Source organism: Sapajus apella, unplaced genomic scaffold (genome assembly GCF_009761245.1).
Source record: "Sapajus apella isolate SASKATOON/1434 unplaced genomic scaffold, GSC_monkey_1.0 scaffold38, whole genome shotgun sequence".
Lineage (NCBI taxonomy): Eukaryota > Metazoa > Chordata > Mammalia > Primates > Cebidae > Sapajus > Sapajus apella.
Window position 1 is genome coordinate 15,460,843 of NW_022436978.1, and position 15,132 is coordinate 15,475,974.

At 42.2% G+C, this 15,132-nt stretch overlaps 1 protein-coding gene across 2 annotated transcripts in view; it reads left to right on the forward strand.

Moving 5' to 3' along the window:
- The window catches only part of ETV5 (ETS variant transcription factor 5), a 66,581-nt gene that overhangs the window by 45,959 nt on the left and 5,490 nt on the right, over positions 1-15,132 (forward strand). For both annotated transcript variants that reach the window (XM_032298347.1, XM_032298345.1), the window contains exons 8-12: positions 143-402; positions 2,023-2,082; positions 8,723-8,791; positions 8,970-9,139; positions 14,500-14,601. In XM_032298347.1, the coding sequence (XP_032154238.1) occupies positions 143-402; positions 2,023-2,082; positions 8,723-8,791; positions 8,970-9,139; positions 14,500-14,601 (661 nt within the window). The remainder of the gene's footprint in view (positions 1-142; positions 403-2,022; positions 2,083-8,722; positions 8,792-8,969; positions 9,140-14,499; positions 14,602-15,132) is intronic.

The following is a 15,132-nucleotide window of genomic DNA, read 5'->3' on the forward strand; positions in this document are numbered from 1 at the left end:
GTTTAGGTAAAATGTCCAGAAATAAGCATTATTAAATACTTTGCAAGTAATTTCATTAATTGGAATGTCTAGTCCCCAGTGCTCGGTCTAGTAGGTATTCATCAAGTCTTAGTTCAACATGAAAACCTTTTTGTTCTTACAGATTTCAGAGACAACTGTCTGAACCCTGCCACCCCTTCCCTCCTCAGCCAGGAGTTTCTGGAGATAATCGCCCCAGTTACCATCGGCAAATGTCAGAACCTATTGTCCCTGCAGCTCCCCCACCCCCTCAGGGATTCAAACAAGAATACCATGACCCACTCTATGAACATGGGGTCCCGGGCATGCCAGGCCCCCCAGCACATGGATTCCAGTCACCAATGGGAATCAAGCAGGAGCCTCGGGATTACTGCGTCGATTCAGGTCAGCAGAAAATCTTGCTTGTCATTGCTTCATTCTTGCATTCTTCTGTCTCATTATTCAGCGTTTTATACGTGCAGGGCCTTGGGGAATCATATTATAAGAATTGTCCTCGTATAACGCAGGAGCTAGTAAAGCTGACATGTTTATGCACGGTGTAATACAAAACAGAAAAGCTGGCCGGGCACAGTGGCTCACTCCTGTTAATCCCAGCACTTTGGGAGGTTGAGGTGGGTGGATCACGAGATCAGGAGTTTGAGACCGGCTTGACCAACATGGTGAAACCCGTCTCTACTAAAAATCCAAAAAAAATCAGCCGGATGTGGTGGCGCACCTGTAATTCTAGCTACTCAGGAGGCTGAGGCAGGAGAATTGCTTGAAACCAGGTGGTGGAGGCTGCAGTGAGCCAAGATCCCGTCATTGCACTCCAACCTGGACAACAGAGCAATACTCTGTCTCAAAACAAACAAACAAACAGAAAAGCTATGTAAATGGTAGGAAGTGCAGTAGGCATTCAGAAGTGGTATGAAGTACATCTCTGAGTCTAAGCCCGAAGATTGTTGGGGTTCAGTTTTGGATGGAATTTGCTTTTGACGTTCTCTGAGATAATACAGAGATTAATCTATTCAGGCACAAACTGGTTATGGGAAATGCTGGGGAAGTAGGCAGAAAGGAGAGAAATGTTGCTTTATGACAGAAAACTTACCAAGTATGAGGTAGTGATCGTGTGTAAACATTTCCATAAGCATTCCTCTTGAAAGCTTTGATGGATTTTTCTCAAGAGTAGCATGAACAGCAACATTTTTTCCTTTAAGACTGACATTTTGATCTGTTCTGATGGGTTTTGTACCCCACTCCACTCCCTTAAAGCAAGGCACTCAACAGATGTTACCGTATCTGAGTTGTGTTTGACCTGAGTTGTGTTCCCAGGGAGATAGCTCATCCCACGTGGACACAACTCAACTGACTGTCTTTCCTCTCAATGGACACTGATAACATGATGCCTGAGGAATAGATCACTTGAGTGTGGTTCAGTTTCAGTGTGACAGTCCCAGCACGGCAAAAATGTACCAAACTGCAGTCTTCTACCCCTGCCAGAGCGAGTCCTGACTTCCTAACTTCAGGTCCCCTAATCCCTTTGGCCTAAAAATATTCCCACCTCTTGTAGCATAATTGGATGTGGCCACCAGCAGTAAAGGGGAGCAAATTGGAAAAGATCTAAAGCCATCCTCTTCTCCTTCCCACCCTAATGCCCAGGAGTCAGCATGGGCAAGAGGCCAGGCTTGGCCTTTTGAAGGCCAATATTTTTTCCCCTGCCATTAGCTCTTTCACCAGATTTGGTGCTAATTTCTAAAATGAGCAAACAATGAGAGTGAAGCATCTTTTTTCTTTCCTCCCATGACTCTTGATTAGGAGAGCCTTCCTTTCAGATGGTGGGTTATGGTGTTTGCCATGTTGCTTATTGGGTGGCACCTCTTTCCCAGGACAAAGCCAAAAAGACATGATCCCAGACATGGAGGAGCAGGAGGTTTAGAGGCTTTACCAGGGCTGCAGTTGACCGATACGCTGCTTCTGCTGCAGCAATGATTGATGGGATTGTGTCCACCTTTGTTTCCCTTTCAGAAGTGCCTAACTGCCAGTCATCCTACCTGAGAGGGGGTTATTTCTCCAGCAGCCATGAAGGTAAGGAACCTGTCTTTCCTCGCTTCTCTTCTCTCCTTTCTCCCTCTTTCTTTCTCTCTCACTTTTTTTTTTTTTTTTTTTTTTTTTTTTTTTTTTTTTTGAGACAGTTTTTCTGCTCTTGTTGCCCAGGCTGGAGTACAATGGTACAATCTCTGCTCACTGCAACCTCCAAATCCCAGATTCAAGCAATTCTCCTGCCTCGGCCTCCCAAGTATCTGGGACTACAAGCATGCACCACCACGTCCAGCTAATTTTTTGTATTTACTAGAGACAGAGTTTCACCTCGTTGGTCAGGCTAGTCTCAAAGTCCTAACCTCAGGTGATCTACCACCACCACCCCCCACACCCCCCCTCAAAGTGCTGGGATTACAGGCATGAGCCACTGTGCCCAGACCTCTCTCTCGCTTTCTTTATTTTTCTTTCTTTTTCTTTCTTTCCTTCTTTTTCTTTTCTTTCTTTTCTTCTTTCTTTCTTCTTCTTTTTTTGAATAATACTCAAGCTTAAAATTGCCCAGTTTCCAGGCTGAGATTTGAGATCATAGATTAAACCTTGCTTATGAATATTAGCTCATGAATATAAAGCTAATTGATTGTAATCTTCAATTATTTTGCACGCAGGGTTTAAACATGCCCCTAAGCCCTGTGAGGGCTGCCATTTTCATTAGCAGTGATCCCAACTTTTTAGAGTATAGGACAATTTGGAGAAAAAATAAATGCACCTTATTTCCCCATTTCCAGAAATGGAGGTTATATATAATAGCTTGCATGACATGATCAGCTTAAACCAGAATTTAGGAGTTATGTCAGTGAGGATGGTTTTCGTATGTTTTATAGTTATGTCAGTGAGGGTCCAAGGATGTCTTAGAGTTTTAAAAATGTGTCTCTAGGTTTTACTTAGTTTGAATGCTTGGGTGGGTAACTCTACATTGTAATTATTATCATATGATAAATGGTTGCCACTTTTAACATGGGAGGGAAATTTAAGGTGTTCTTCACCAAACTTGAGGGGGCTGGCGGTGAAGTGAGCTAGCAGTGGGTAGGGAGTATTAGGGATGGGAGTGGAGAGGTATATTTTGTACAAAATGCTTTGTTGAAGGACATAAAAGAAATATTTTCTAATTGGACTTTTAAAAAGTACCTCTAATGAGAACAGAAATAAAGCAGTTTACCCACAAGCCTGGATTATCATTTATCCTAACATTTATTTTTATGTGAAGATGATAGTTTTATATCAAGAGTGTATGCTGTCTCCTCGAGTTCTTGTGCCCAATCCCTTTGGGATCAACTTAATTCAATAAGTCTCTGAGATAATCTCACTCTAATTAGCAGCAGGAGCAGTGGGCAAGGTTGAGCCTGTAACTTTGCCTTCATTAGTGCTGACCTACTAATTAGGGTGAAAGTAATTGGAAACAAATAAGATGCATAAGTGTTCCAAAGCATATGGCTTCAAGGAAGTGGTCAGAATGGAGCTAGAATGTCAGTTTCTTGGAGGAGCTTGCTTTTGAGCTAGTTTTCTTTAAAATATAAACTTTCGTAGCTTATTCTTAGCATAAGCAATAAATACTGACTACGCACAATTTAGAAACTGCAAACAGGCAAAAAGATGAAAATTGAATCTCACTGCCCATAGATAACCATTAAGTTGCTATGTAGTCTTTCAGTCTTTCCTGTGCATATGTAAATATAGAATTATACAGATTATACAGGACTCATTGTTTTATAGTCTTTTTTTTAACAGTAGTCATTAACTCACATTGAACACTGACTATGTTTCAAACACTGTTCTGTGTTCTTTACATGCATTAATTAAGTCATTTAATTCTCATAGCAGCCCTATAGGATAGATATTTTTATTTGCCCCATAGGATAATGAGGAAACCGAGGCTCAGAGAGGATAAAAGATTTGCCCAAGGGCATGTGGCTGTAAGGGCTGAGCCAGAGCTCTGAACCAAGCCCTGTGGCTCCAGAGCCCATACTCTTCATCTCCTTCCGTACTGCACAACCAATGTCATCTCTATAGCACCCAACATTCCTCTGTGATTTTCTCTTTAACGGCTGCACAGTACTCACTGCATGGGCATGTATTTAGCTAATTACCTGTTGCTGAAAAGTGGGTATTTCCAGATTATTCCTAAATTCAGTGAACATTCATCTAGCTGAATGTTTTTGTATTATCATTCTCGATTCTTGAAACTAAGTTTCTGAAATTTCTGGATAAAAGGGGGTACTCACAGTTTTTGTGAGGGTCTGTGTTTTGTTGTTTTTAGTGCATTGTCACAGATTTTTAAATTTTAGGATTTCTCTAAAGAAGTAATTAAATGTGAATCAAAAGGAAGAAGGGAGCCTTTTGTTGGGTGAGGATAATTGGGCTTTTAAGCTCCTGCATAAATGAATGACAGTAGCAAATCATTGGGCTTCTTTGATGGAAAGGAGCCCTGGTAGGGACTGTGATCATGCTTAGGGGCATGAAAGGCCTTCAGAGGTGGGCTCAGAGCTTCAAGTTACCCTTCTGGGCAAAGGCTAACTTGAGATGGTAGATTCAGGAGTTCCCTTATGAACACTGAAATAGGAAAGGTTTTTTTAGAACTCCTTTCCTAGATGTATGTCTTCTTTTTCTCAAATACATTTCTCCCTGAAGATTTAAAGCAGTGTGATTCCCAAAACTTGTGACAACAGCTTCACCTGGGATTTTTAAAAAATGTACATGCTCAGGACCCATCCCAGGCCTACTGAATCAGAACTCTGAGGAGTGGGGCCCAGCAATCTGTGTTTTAACAAGTCCTTCAGGAGATTCTGATGCACCTTCAAGTTTGAGAACTACTGAGTAGAGATTCTCAAGTTTGTTCAAACATTAGAATCACTTGGGGAGCTTCTAAAAATTTTGATGTCCAGGCTTCATCCAGAGCAATTAAATCAGAAATTCTGGGGTGGGACCCAGGCTTTAGTAGTTTTTAAAGCTCCCCAGGTGATTCCAGTGTGCGTCCAAGGTTGAGAACCACTGGTCTCTGTCATTTGAAATGAAAGTCAAAAGAACTGATACTCATAAAGCATTGGCTGCCTTTTATAAGTGATTAGTTCCTAAGAATGGTTTCTATGGGTAGCTGCTTCACACTCCCTTGGTTAGACGGGAGACCGAGTGTTGTTTCACTGGGTATCCTGTGATGTTCTGATTGAGTGCCCAGCCCTGGAAAGGAAGGGTTGTCTCCTGGACACTGGCTGTGATGGGCACAGCTGCATGGGGCTCTCTTTGAGGTTCCTGAATGTTTCTACAGAAGCAGTTGATGTCTGCAATAGGCAAACTAGAAGGGAGTGGGGGAAGAAAGGGAGGAAAACATTTTGCATAATTACAACATTTAGGAAAGAGCATGGTCTTAGGGGAAATATTTTTAGCAAGGCATTGGGTTGCTTACTACACAAGTGCATTTCTGTGTGTTTTCCCTCCACCCTTTCCCATTCCTTTCCCTGACTTCAAACACATCGAAGAAGTTAGTTTAAAAAAAAAAAACCCCAACATTTTTAATTGTTCTAAATTACCCTGACATGCTTTTTCTCTCCTTATACAGGCTTGACCACAGATGTCTGTGAAACAGTTAATGAAACAAGTGTTTCTGATTGGCATCTGTGATTGCTAAGATAGCCATCCTGCCTTAAGTGTTCACCTGGAGTCTTTGCACCATGTTTTGAATCTTTTGTTTCTACTTCACCCCTCAAACAGGTTCTTCCTTCCTGCTACCTTTATTTGAGTGATTAGATGATTGTGGCCACAACTGATAAATTGCTGGCGCAAATTCAGCTGACTTAAATTTCACTTAAACCAATAGTATCTTCCAGATGGTTTAGAGGACCACAGGTGGTGATGCCTAGAAACCACAAAATACCCCAAAGTGATACTTCCTATAGGCAGATCTTCATCTGATTAGTTCTGAAAAACCGGGAATTTCATCTAGGTATACGTTGTTGTTGTTTTCTATGTACTATGAGTGTATTTTTCTTCCCTTAAAGGAGAACACCTCTAGAAAGAACATGGCAAATTTGACAGATATGTAAATTTTGAAGTAGTTCACTTATAATGACTTTATAAAAAGACCATTAAAACATCACTGGAAAATCAAAATACGTATGGGATGTCAGGAAATATATAGCTTCCTGGCAGCCAGGACAAAATGTTTGAAGCATACTAGATTATGAAAGTCTTGTTGGTAAGACAGAGTATACCAGTTTGTCATAAAAGTCAGTTTAGTACCAAATTGGGAAATAAAGTTATCAGGAGTCACTGAATCCCTGACTTTAAAGTTAGCATTATATTCTTAAATATTTTTAACGAAGACTATAGAATCTCTTATTTATTCAAATATCTGTTTAGTACTTATGTGTAAGGTGCCATGAGGACACTAAGATACCAAGATATGATGATCCTTATCCTCAAGGAATTTAGAATCTTTGATGGAGGATATAAGATCAAGCTCTTAATTGTACTTACCACAATGTACAACAACTATGTTTTTTTTTAACTATCATTTATTACACACTTAGGTACCAGGAGCTACTCTTGGCATTCTGGTATAAAGATAGAGCAGTGGATCAATTGAATGATATTAACTGAAACTCATAACAACACCATAAGGTAGGAATTATTATCTGCTAAAATGAGGACACTGGAGCACAGAGAGATTAATTTATTCAATATTGCACAGCTAATTGGGGTCCATCAGTACTACACCATCTCTCGTTTTTTTTCTCTAACAGGAAAATGGCAGGTCTGTCTCCCCCAGTTGGGATGCAGTCTCCATGAGAACAAGGACCAAGTGTATATTATTCTTCTGGCTACCTTCTGCCTTCTAGCACAATGCCTGGCATAAATATTTAGTGGATTAAATAATATATAAATGTCAATAAAATAGACTTCCTTTGATGTCGTTAAGCAACAGAGAACTAATGCTTAGGGCTGAGAAGACAAAAATGAATAATACAAATCTCAAAACAGTCTCAGTTGTGTAGAGTTTCTTCAGTCCCAGGCCTCTTAAAAATGGTGCTGGTCCTGCCAAGAAGCTACTTGATCCAGGTTGACTGAAGAAACAGAATGGTGAAATTATATCTTGGTGCCTTTACTCATGTATTTTTGTTTTGTTTTGTTTTGAGACAGAGTCTTGCTCTGTCTCCCAGGCTGGAATGCAATGTCGCGGTCTCCGCTCACTGCAACCTCTGCCTCCTGGGTTCAAGCAGTTCTCCTGCCTCAGCCTCCCAGGTAGCTAGAATTACAGGCACCCACCACTATGCTCAGCTAATTTTTTGTATTTTTAGTAGAGACAGCGTTTCACCATGTTGGCTAGGCTGGTCTCGAACTCCTGACCTCAGATGATTCACTGTCCCCCCTCAGCCTCCCAAAGTGCTTGGATTGCAGGCTGTTTGTCTATGACAGACTGGTTTAAAATCACTTATTGCCTGCTCCTCCGTAAGCCACATAGCACTTGTTATTATGGCTGTCCTACTTCAGACCCCTTCAAGCTTTACAGATACAGTCACCCTTGTAATTTCTCATGGCCTCACCACCGTGCCCGGCCTTGTGGATTTTTCAAGTTGCAATGAATCCTTCTCAGACTCTAATGAAAGTCCTTCATTGCAAAGCCTTTTCCCCTGCCTGCCCCCACTGTATATGGAACATGTAGACCTGTACTGTAGAGCCAGGTGAACTGACTGAAAAGTGAAGCTCCGGGAAGCACTTCCTGTCAGACAGGAGCCCTTGGCATTCTCCTAAGAGGTGTGCTGCTGAAGGAATATGCACTGGGGACCTTACACTTCTCAACAGGCTAAACTACAAGGAAGAATGTGGCCCCCATCAAAGTTACCTGTTCCCCGGCTCTGATTAGAAGCACCAATCTTGACAGGGTGCCTAGTGGCATGGTGGTTAGCACTGAATATGTATTAGGGGTTTGTGGAAGAAGAATATCAGGCCATCCTTCCTTCTTGAGCCCTTTAACTTGTGTTGTTGGGCCAGTTCCTCTTTCTTGACCTTTGTTTTGTCATGTATACAATGAATTCGTTTCATTGCTGGAAAGTCTTTTCAGGCCCCCTTCACTATGTTTGGTAATAACACCTCCAGTAGTGCTTTCGAAATCCTCTACAGGCCCAAGTCTTCATTCATTTTGGCAACATTCATTACCCTTCAAGCTCTTTTGTAATTGAATGAGATATGTGAGTAGCTTGGGTGAGTTTATAGGAAAGGTTGAAATTAATTTTAGCTAACAGGAAAATGGCAGGTCTTTGTACAGATCAACCAAATCCATCCAGCTAGGCCAACTGAAATAGAGGTGTGTTTTCAGATGTAAAGGCTTAGTCAGAGCAACATTGATCTATGCAGACCTCAGAAGCAAAATGTGAAGGAATGTGCTGGTGACTCAGCACTTCCTGTAGTCTTAGCTGTAAAAGCAGGAATTGATTCTGCTCTGAGGTGCAGGTGATTACATCAGAATTAGAATACCTGAGCCCTTTTGAAATCCCTGAAAATTCAGTCTGGCATAAATAAAGCAGTAGGGCTTAGGACCTGATATGATAGGATCCCACTTTAGCCCTTAAATCCATAGTTTTAGTACAACACAGAATTTGTTAAGCAATATAGTCTTTCTTTTTAAATTCTCTTTCAGGTTTTTCATATGAAAAAGATCCCCGATTATACTTTGATGACACTTGTGTTGTGCCTGAGAGACTGGAAGGTAAGTAGCCCCATCCAAGGTTTGCTGCCAGGTAGAGGTTTGGAGATGTCAGTACACCTCAGTCATGACTGTCTTCCCAAGTTGAATGATTAAATCAGCATGAACAACTCCTTTTTATCCCAACCACCTGAGATACTTAGAGCTGAGATATTGTGTGATATGTCCTTGTCCCAAACAGGCAAAGTCAAGCAGGAGCCTACCATGTATCGAGAGGGGCCCCCTTATCAGAGGCGAGGTTCCCTTCAGCTGTGGCAGTTCCTGGTCACCCTTCTTGATGACCCAGCCAATGCCCACTTCATTGCCTGGACAGGCCGAGGCATGGAGTTCAAGCTGATAGAACCAGAAGAGGTATGTATGTGCTGGATGCTGGACTCAGACGGTGTTTGATTTGTTGTTGTCGATGATGATGTTTTTTGTTTAGATTTGCATTGAGGCTTTTTATTATGTTAAGTCTGCTCTTCTAATTCAACTTCTGGCCTGGCCAGTGGGCTTGGCAGTATCCCTCCTGTTAATAGGACAGTTTATAATACATGGACAGGCAGAGTTCTCCACTGTAGAATACATTAAAAGTATTTCTAACACTTGCGCTAAATCTGGGAAGTGAGACCATGAAGACTTTGAAAGACCCAGCTTTCAAACCTGGGTGGGAAGCCATGTGATTGCACAAGACAAGCCATGAGGTGCGCTGTTCAGGAGGAAATGGCTGGGTCTCGTTACCAATAGTATTCAAATAGGATATGCTCTCCCCTTGGAAAGTCTTCTTCAAGTGTTGTTTCAATGATACAGACCTGTTTTGGTCTTAGCCCCTGTAGGCCATAGACTATCTCTGAGGCTACATGAACGTATTGTATGACATTTTCCCGATATATTACAGGATACAGCTACCCACTATGTATTTCAAATGTCTGTAGCCTGGAAAAATAAAATTATCAGAGATGGATCAATCTTATGACCTTAGTTTTTTTTTTTTTTTTTTTTTTTTTTTTTTTGAGACAAAGTTTCACTCTTGTTACCCAGGCTGAAGTGCAATGGTGCGATCTCAACTCACTGCAACCCCCGCCTCCTGGGTTCAGGCAATTCTCCCACCTTAGCCTCCCGAGTAGCTGGGACTACAGGCTGCGCCACCATGCCCAGCTAATTTTTGTATTTTTAGTAGAGACGGGGTTCCACCATGTTGACCAGGATGGTCTCGATCTCTTGACCTAGTGATCCACCCGCCTCGGCCTCCCAAAGTGCTGGGATTATAGGCGTGAACCACCGTGCCCGGCCTAGATTTTTTTTTAAAGGTGTGTTAGGGCCGGGCACAGTGGCTCACACCTGTAATCCCAACATTTTGGGAGGCCAAAGCAGCTGTATTACTTGAGTCCAGGAGTTCGAGACCAGCCTGGGTGACATGGCAAAACCTTGTCTCTACAAAAAATACAAAAAAAAAAAAAACAATTAGCTAGGCATGGTGGTGTGTGTCTATAGTACAAACCATTTGGGAGGGTGAGGTGGGGAGGACTGATTAAGCCTGGGCAACAGAGTGGAAGTCTGTGTCCAAAAACATAAAGGTGTATTATGTGACATCACAATAGAGTAGTTGAGAGATGATGCAAACCTCGATTATTTTAACAGGAAAAAAACATTGTTACTGTTTCTGTGCCCAGAACTATTGACAGAAATACACTATTGACAGAACCAGTACCATTTCTTCAGTGGAGAAGATACACCCTAGAATCCCTTTCCCGAATATCACAAAACAAAGTAAATTAAATCAGGCTCTCAGTATAGCATATTCTAAAGGGGTTGATTTTTAATTTCTATTTGATTTAGAATCTAGGGAGATTATAAATGGAACAGAAATAAGTGCCCAAAAAAACTGACATATGCTTCTTTCAGTAGCATGTTCTTAGGCATATAAATTAAACCAGCAGATCAAAAGGCATCTTTGGGTTGGGTATAATTAAATTGGGAACAACACTCTTAGACACTCTTAGAAAGCATTTGAATGAGAATTGCAATTTTCAGTGTTCCGTTAACTCGAGGGCTTGCTTTAGCACACCAAGGAAATGTGTTGGCATGGGGTTAACAGCAGGAGGTAACAACCTGGGACTTGATTTGGAAGAAGAAAGTGATCTAAAGGTTCAAATGGGAAAAGGAGGAGAATGTATGGATTGGAAATTTATGAAGGATCTTGATTGGTAGGAGAAGGCAGCCTTCATTAAAGGCAATTGTAAAACAAGGTACGAATATGTTCCCTGTTTTCTATTCACTCCCGAGAAGGGAAATGTATCAGCATCTAGACTGTAGACAGCTTCTGTGAGGTTCAGTATACATTCGGAGCTGGAGGTGAGTGCCACTGTGTTCGTTTAGTGCGTAAGGGTTTTTTTCGGGCTGTTATGTAGAAACAGAGCCATGTTTTAGGCTTCCAGCACCCCTAGAGAGCCATCCACCCCACATGGACCCATGCTCCTCCCCACTGCTTTCTGAATAACGTGGCCTGGTTTATGTGAAGTCTGAGGAAAGCATGTCACCTAGGTTCACAGAGGCTTTTTGAAAGTAGTTCTGTCACGTGGGCAGCCCTCATTGCTTTATCTTGTTTCACAAACAGGAGCTTTTATTATTTTATTGCCACTGCCTCAGGCCCAAGCCCAGGCCATCCAGCTGCAGGTAAACCTGGTTATAGCCTTCCGTAAAGCTGTTATTGAATCTTCTGCACTCCTACCAGTGGCAAAGAGAACGACGAACAGATGGCAAAGGGCTCCTGCTTTCTTACTTAATAAAGAAACGAATATTAATACAGAATCCTCATAAATGCCAGGCAGCCAAGTCATGTGAGAAGCCTGCAGTGTCCTTGAGCCTCCCTCGGTTGACCGGGCAGCTTTGTTTCTTCAGGAAATGTTGCTTTCCACCCCACCTTGAAGTCCCCAAGCATTCCCTAAGCTCCCAATGTGCCTTTCTGTTCACCCAGGATCAGTTGGGTGCCACATGTCCATGTTAGCCTCAGGACAGGTGACATTTGCTGAGCTCCCCCCACCCCTCCTTTACCTATAAGGACCCTGTTCTTGTTAATGTCAGGAAGATACCAGCTTCTGGAAAAAGCTGTAAGAAGTTGTCATAGGGGAGCTTGAAGGGTGAAGCGGAGGAGGAAGCTGTTGAGGACGTAATTGTAGGCAGCTGTGTGGCTGAGTAGTGCACTCTGGGTAATTATCCATAATATCCATTACACTGTGCATGGAAATTGTGGTTTTAGAACTGCATTTTGGCAGGCCCCCTAATCAAATGTCTTTTGATAGTCATCCAGCTTAGCACCCTCTCAATTATGACTGACTCGGCTTTAATCTGGAGCCATTTTAACTGTGAATCTGCATTAATGAATATTTTGGGGGGTAGGGTTGTTTGTTGAACATGTGGCAGATAACTGATGCTAGGAGATTTGAAGGGATGGGCTGCTAGGAAGAGCCATTCCCAGTTCAGTGGCTTTTCTCTCTTTAAATGGGAGAAGGGATAGGTAGATCCCTTAACTCCTTCAGCCTCAGTCCTCAAGATGCGTGCTACCAAAGTAACTGATGAGAGAGAAGAAAGGAAGAATGATCTGGTGACAAGCCATTTGCCTGCCTCCACAGTCCCAGAAGAGGGGCAGCCCTAATTCCCAGCTGCTCTGGAGCTGAGCCGCATCGTGCGTTACTGTAGAAGGAACAGCCGTTATGAGGGCTAGAGAATCACAGGGCTCTGGCCCGAGAGGATGAGTCAGTAACTATGGCTACCAGAGCTGCGTTGAAATCTGTGCATATACCAAACCTCTCTCCAGTAAGCAACTGCATATGCAAGTGACAGCTGAGAGGTGGCCGCTAAAGTTGAAGAATTTTCAAGGATTGTTTTCCACCCCTGAACATAGTAAAATGATGAGGCTTCTTTGCAGTTTCCCTGTGTCACTTATGGCAGACAGCAGTTAAAGATTAGTTTTATAAAGCATCATTTCTTTTGAACAGGGTACAATGACATATATTATTGGGTTAGCAGATTTCTCTTCTTACCATTATTTCTATTGGTTTAAAATGTTTATCTTCTCTAACCAGGATGTAATTTTTGGTTAATTTTGCCTTTTGGGCTGTTTGAAAGGTAGAGTTGAGTGAGTACCATATGGAGTAAAGAGAGACCCAGGACATCGTGTCTGCTGTGGAGACATAAAGCAATTGAATGGAAATTTAACTTTCACAGGGTTTCTTGCAAGGCAGAGTAGAATCATTGCTATTAATGTAATTAAGAGAGAGATGCATTCTCATCAGATCTTTTTTGGTTTTTATTAAAGGTCATTTTAGAATCCTGAATTTAGGAGATGTTGCTTTCATTCTCCCCAGATATTTTAAGAAAATGGTTTATGTGAAATGCTGTCTTCTCTCTGCTTCCTACTCCGTGTTTAACATTTGGCTTTTAAAATATCAAAGGGGCTGGATGTGGTGGCTTGCTCCTATAATCCCAGCACTTTGGGAGGCTGAGGCTGTTGGATCACTTGAGGTCAGGAGTTTGAGACCAGCATGGCCAATATGGTGAAACCCCTCTCTACTAAAAATACAGAAATTAGCTGAGCATGACGATGGACACCTAGAATCCCAGCTGCTTGGGAGGCAGAGTCAGGAGAATCACTTGAGCCTGGGAAGCAGAAGGTGCATTGAGTCGTGATCGTGCCACTGCGCTCCAGCCTGAGCGACAGAGTGAGACTCTGTCTCAGAAAATAAAAATAAAATACCAAAGGAATATAGGAATATAGTTAGTTTTTAAAATTTTTTTTAAGTTTCCAAAACTGACCTAAAATGCTCAAAACATGACCCCTGACCCTTGGTTTACATACACTTGAAAACCTTTGAGAAAACTCACATTTCCAGGGTTATTCTCCTACCTTGACAGTCATTGTCATAAGTAGGATTTTGGAAGTTGATATACTTGAGAATAGAAATTGCTTGGCTGATGTGATAATTGGGTAACCTCACCTAGGAAGTTTTCCTGCTATAAGGCTTCTTTGCCCAGAGCTCCAATTATATTGCCCTATCACTGCACCTCAGGTGGACTGGGTTGGATATAATGCATTTCAGAACTGTTTGGAAATCCCTGTTAATTTTTCATTAAGTGGATAATGGTGCTACATGCTTTAATGTCCATTCTGCAAGTCTGCTGGGAGCATGGGATTGGATGGCAACAGGCTGAAATGATCTGATTCCCCCTCAGTCCGTGAGCTGCAATAAGTAAACATCTCCCAGTCCCCCTCCAATCTTATTAGAATTGAACTTTTGCTCTGCTGGCCCATTAGCAACTCACTAGTGTGTTTCTAATGTTTCAGGAATGACCATTCTAATTATTCCTTATTGACTGCTACAGAAACCATAGCACTTAATGGCAACATGTTAATGGTCTATGGGTATTGGTCGATAATTCATATGTGGAGAAACAGTAGAGGGCCTGCATCCTCTGGGACGTTAGCCAAGCCCTCTGCAATCTTAAAGTGCTAGCATTCTTCCATCTCTAGGTCTCACTTCCTAGTGGTCACTGAATCATCGCCTTTGTTGAGCGTTCGGTCTTGAGGGAGTTAAATGCCTTCCCTTCCAGGTCAGAGTACTAGATCATTGACCAGAGCAGTCAGGTTACAGACCTGGCTTTGCTGGGATTGGGAGAGGACACGGGGCCCAGAGAACGTGTTTCCATTGCTCTTCACTTTCCTGTCCCTTCAGGTTGCTCGGCGCTGGGGCATCCAGAAGAACCGGCCAGCCATGAACTATGACAAGCTGAGCCGCTCTCTCCGCTACTACTATGAAAAGGGTATCATGCAGAAGGTGAGCCGTTATGCAAGACCCTTAGCCCACTCTGCTCTCTTTCAAGGAGAAAGTCCAGGGCTTCTGTAGTGAGACTGGTGATCGTTGCTAAGAATAAATGTTAGCCCCCTAAGTGATTCTGTGGTAGGAAAGAATCTTGAGAAGACAACTTGAGACAAGAATCAAGTAAGGTATTAAGAGTACGCTGAGTGCTGTTGGGTATGTGGAAACTGGAAGTTGCATGTAGAATACACAATAAAAAATTAGGCTCCTCTGCTTTCCCCAAACTGCCTGTACGTATGAAAGTTTCCAGAAACTTAGGCTAACTATTGTATCCAAAAAGGACTCCATGAGGGAATCAACTTGAAGGTCTCTACTTCAATAGCTTGGTTGAAGTCTTTAATTGTTAAAACACCTAGACCTCCAAATCTGTTAGTTTGATATGCTCAGAAGTGTTAGAGGAATAAGAACATCTGATTTTTCTTTCAGACTTAAAGAAACTGAACTCAAGTTAAAAACCCTAGGTCTGTAGAATGACAGCAGAGTCACCTG